This window comes from Panicum virgatum, chromosome 9N (genome assembly GCF_016808335.1).
Source record: "Panicum virgatum strain AP13 chromosome 9N, P.virgatum_v5, whole genome shotgun sequence".
Lineage (NCBI taxonomy): Eukaryota > Viridiplantae > Streptophyta > Magnoliopsida > Poales > Poaceae > Panicum > Panicum virgatum.
In genome coordinates this window covers 34,193,781-34,198,728 of record NC_053153.1, presented here as the reverse complement: position 1 = coordinate 34,198,728, position 4,948 = coordinate 34,193,781, and the positions used below count along the sequence as shown (strand labels likewise).

The window sequence follows — 4,948 nt, the reverse complement described above, 5'->3', positions numbered from 1 at the left end:
CGCTTAGGATCTGCTACTTTATACAACCTGTTTTATAATGAAAAGGTGTGTGTGTGGGAAGGGATAAAAGTGGATTTTCAAAAAATGAGTCTAGACGGGATGGATGGCATTTCAGTGTGATTTGTCGTTTGGTGTGCTCGTGCCGGTGTGCCAGGGCAAGGAAGGGAGATATCCATCTTGCACCCCTAAGGACCGAGTTGGTGTTACATCTCACCTAACTCCACTTTCGTGCAAACCACTCGACCGTTGAATGGGCAACGGCTTAGCATAAATCCCACTAGTTAATTTGATAGCCATCAGGAGAGCTGAGAGCAACGGCTGACTAAGGAGAAGGGATAAGCCCCGAGTGACTTATGCCCGGTTATACCTAAGTGAACGGTCGATGACCCCTTAGTGCATCCCGTGATGGCTAGTCAGGTTTAGCTAAGGTGGGTAATGGCTTTGTTGGGATCGGCACCGACACTAAGGTGATTGAGTTGCGGTACCCCACTTGTGGGTAAAGTTGCACATCTCTGCAGAGTTAAGAATCTATTCGAATAGTCCGTGCCCACGGTACTGGGTGAGTTACGGTGTGGTCTCACAACTAGTGTTTACTTCGGGATGGGTTGGCGTGAATTGTTTTGGGAAATGTGTCCGGCAGTTGTGCCATGTGCTATTGCGGACGAGGAGTCCGGTAGCAGTCTAAAACTTGGATCTCATGTGGATCAACCCTTTGTGTTACTCGGTGTAAGGAAAACTGGTTTTACAAATGTTTTCTTTCAAATGAACCCATGCATAAAATATTGCTTTCCGCAAATCAAACCCTAGCCTTATCCTTGATTTATCCTGTGCATTATATTCTGCTTATACCCCTCCGTGGGTGTGGTTGGACTTGCTGAGTACGTTTGTACTCACCCCATTCTCTATTTTTACAGAGGAAGATCCGGATTTTATACCTGACGACGTTGAGTAGGGGTACCGTCCTGCACCCAGCCTTGCCTGTGGATTAGGGTCACCCGCAGGAGATACCACATGGCGCCAGACTCTGATGATTTTCTCTTTGTTTTTAATATCGTTGCGTGTGTGTGGATTGTAATCCTCGCGATAGTGGCATTCCTCTGCTCACTACCGCGTAGAGTTGTACGGTAATGAACCATCAGGCAGGCGGCTCACCGGCCGGAGCAGGGAGGGTGCGGCGGAGGAAGCACAGGGAGGGGGCGGCGGAGGAAGCACAGGGAGGGTGCTGAGCGTAGAGGGAGAGGCATAGTGGAGGGAGAAGGTAGGAGAGAGAGGCCGGTGGGAATAAAATAGTTGCAGAGGATGACGTGTGGGTCCCATGGGTGGTAGGTAATATAGAGGGTGAAATATAGAGTATGATGAGTGTGGGAAAATTGGAGATAGAGAAAAAATTTTTGATGATTAGGACGAATATTTGTTTTAGAGGATGAATTTAAAATACGAAATATTTGTTTTAAATGATGAATTTAGAATATCACGAGTGCATATAGTCTTAGACTCGAACGGTCGATCCTGCGACTTCGATGAGGGGAGGTGCCAGCATTACCAGCAGACTGTAAGCTCCGTTTTGGTTGTTTTGGGCATGAAATATATTTGAATGTTGTGCCACGTGAATTCGACTGCCTTTCCCCACAAAACCTCTCGCTTCTCCCCTTTCTCTGTCGCGTTCTCACCTCTCCCTTTTCGCATCTCACACGTCTCCAGTCGCCTCTGTGCCGCCGGACCCAGATCCTGCCCCGGTCCCACGCCGCCGCTCCCTGCATCGACCACCACCGCCATCGCTGCTCCCCTTCATCGCCAGCCCCCACATCGCCTCCGCCGCGGCCGGGATCCACGGATCCACCTCGTCTTTGACCGCGGCAGGGATGGCGTCGGTCCCGAGATGGCATCACGCAAGGGAGATCCGCCCACCCGGGCTTCCTGTTAAGATCCGCCCCGATTTTCAACCCTCCCCTCCCCTATCCTCTCTTTCGGTTCCGGCAGTCGAATCGACCCCCCCCCCTTCCCCGAATCTCCCTCCCTCAACTGGATCAGATGGTAGTGGACGGATCGGTTGTCGGTGCTGATTAACCTAACCCCAAGCCGTCCGCCCATGCGTGCTCCGATTAGGGTGCCACCGCCGCCGGTGTGGTGCGTACATGTGTGCAGGTCCTCGAACTGATGTTTCCCCCTTGTTGTTTGTTCTTGCTCCCTGCAGGTAACCGAGTTCAGCTCAAGTGACGAGTAGCGGCATCGTTCGCCCGCGCAACTTCTGCTCTGCTGGTAAGCTCCCACTAACTATGCTCATGCTCCTGTCGGTGGAGAATGCCACTCATTTATTGCACACTCATGTGTCGGTTATCACTTGCTTGTGTTGCCTTGCTGCCTTCTAATGCCCATTAGTAAACTGTTCTTTCCATTATGTTGCTTTTTAGTACACTGTAAGGCTTCTCGACATGTGCAATTATGTTAGTCACAGCTCATGTTTCTGCCCTGATAATGATCCATCTATTTTTTGTTGATTAGCATAGTCTATGCCTTTTGGGTTGCTTAATTGCTGGTTTATTAACTTAAATGTCTCATATGACTGAACCTTGTTTTGCAATTCGAGTGTATTCTACTTGAATATGTAATAGTAGATTTTTTTTTTTTTTGCACATAACATGCAGCTTTGAAATCAATTCTGAGTGTATTGCAGGTTTGCACAGATCATATCCTTTTTTTCTCTATGTGGGCTGTATGTCTGGTATCAATGGTCAAACCTGCTTTCGGATGTGAGAGGTGAGGGCATTCACAACATTCAGTTAATCAGTTTTGATTAACTGAACATATGTAGTTGAGTCTTCATTAATTTGATCAATGCATATGTAAGGTCCAGCTCATTACAACAGAACATATTCTGAGTTTAGTGATATTATGATAGTTCTATTTGCAGTTTGGCTAATTTTAATATAGTGGAACAGGGCATTGTTCCTTTGTACTATCCCTTTGGAGTGCACTAACCCTCTGGAGGTTGAGGGAAGGTATGCATGCCTGCTCCTCTACACTATCTCATGCTTAATTCATGTGTTGTTTGAAGCTTGAGATACATGCTTCATTAGATTTGAATTATTTGATGCTGTCACAATGCTTAGTTTCTGGAGACAGCAAGTTGTTCATATTGAATGGCTATATGTGTCCCTCAATCAGATTGTTTTTTCGTGAGGGGGTAGGCTCATTCAGTTTTGTTGTTGCTAACTAAAGTAACACTTGGCATTTATATAATCTCACTTGCAAACTGTGGGCACTCCTTCACACACACAACACTCTCTTGCTTGCAGGTGGAAGAAGAAGATGAGAGGAAGAAGAAGGACTCAGGAAGAGCACACGAAGTGGAGCTGCAGCTGCTCTCTCCTTTTTATAGACACAAGTAGTCAAGGTGAGCATTTACAAGGTAAGGCGCTATAGTGTTATGCAGCCTCTACCACTACTAGCTACTGCTGCTACTACTAGTCACTACTGCTATCATACTGCCAACTGCAGCTGCTACTATACACAATAGTGTTTGCTGCCCAACATTGAAGAGGCAGCCTTGACTGAGCAGGAGCAAGAGCCCCTACCAGCGTAGAACCTAGACAAGCTAGAGCATGAGTAATTATCTAATAATTCTTCCCCTAATTGCACTGCTCTTGCTTGATCTCCTCAACTCCAATCTTGGTCCTCAACTCTATAAGTCGAACGCGCCCAAGTGGCTTGGTGAGGATGTCCCCGAGCTGTTGAGCTGTCTCGACATACTCGAGCTTGATCTGTCCATCGTCGACGCAGTCGCGGATGAAGTGATATTTAGTGTCGATGTGCTTGCTCCGGTCGTGGTGGACGGGGTTCTTCGCTAAGGCGATGGCGGACAGGTTTTCCACCATCAGGACAGGTGCCCGAGCTTCTTCTCCAGTGAGCTCTGCCAGCAGCCGGCCCAGCCAAACTCCCTGGCAACATGTCGTCGCCGCCGCAATGTACTCTGCCTCGCAAGTGCTCAGCGCGACGACCTTCTGTTTCATCGATTGCCAGGAGATCGGGCACGCTCCAAGGAAGAAGAGCACACCAGTCGTGCTCCTTTGTCCATCAACGTCACCCGCCATGTCGCTATCGCTGAACCCAATCAGCTCCAGCTCTCCTCTGCTCCTCCTTGGGTAGACGAGCCCGTAATCGCGCGTCCTTGCCACATAGTGGAGCAGATGCTTGACCGCGGCGAGGTGATCCTACCGCGGCTCTGCCATGAACCGGCTCACGTACCCCACGACGAACCCAATGTCCGGCCGCGTGTGCGTGAGGTAACGCAGTGCGCCGACGATGCTCCAGTAGCTCGTGGCATCCACCAAGAGGGCAGTGCTGTGCTTTGACAACTTGATCTTTTCCTCCATGGGCGTTTGGCACACCCTGCACTCGCCCATCCCACTCCGCTCCAGCAGCTTCCCAGCGTAGGAGCTCTGGCGGAGCGTGATGGCATCCCTCCTCTGCTCCACCTCAATGCCGAGGTAGTAGGTGAGCAGGCCGAGGTCTGACATGTGGAACATCGACTACATCTTCTCCTTGAACGCGTCGATGTCCCGCTGCTCTGCGCCGGTGACGATGAGATCGCCGACGATCACCAGTCCTCTCGACCGGTGCGTGTAGAGGGCGTGCTCGGTGGCGTACTTGGTGTAGCCGAGCGACGCGAGGCTGGCGTCGAGCTTGATGTTCCACGCACGTGGCGCCTGACGCAGCCCGTACAGGGCCTTGCGCAGGCGGAGCACCCTGTGCTCCTCGCTGGCGATGACGAATCCCGGCGGCTGCTGCACGTACACCTCGGCGAGCTCTCCGTTGAGGAACACGGACTTCACGTCCAAGTGGTGGACCTTCCAGCTCCTCCCGACCGCTAGTGCCAGCAGCAGGCGCACGGACTCCATGCGCGCCACCGGCGCAAAGACTTCCTCGAAGTCGATGCCCTCACGCTGCA

General features: G+C 50.8%; 1 protein-coding gene across 1 annotated transcript; it reads right to left on the bottom strand.

The window, feature by feature from the left end:
- Positions 1-4,211: 4,211 nt before the first annotated feature.
- On the bottom strand, positions 4,212-4,526 carry LOC120688986 (uncharacterized mitochondrial protein AtMg00810-like). The gene has a single exon (XM_039971328.1). The coding sequence runs from the start codon at positions 4,524-4,526 to the stop codon at positions 4,212-4,214; it is 315 nt and encodes a 104-aa protein (XP_039827262.1).
- Between the last annotated feature and the right edge of the window lie 422 nt (positions 4,527-4,948).

What these genes read in the sequence shown, in the direction of transcription:
- LOC120688986 (XM_039971328.1), bottom strand. Translation starts at nt 4,526, where the DNA reads ATGTTCCACATGTCAGACCTCGGCCTGCTCACCTACTACCTCGGCATT.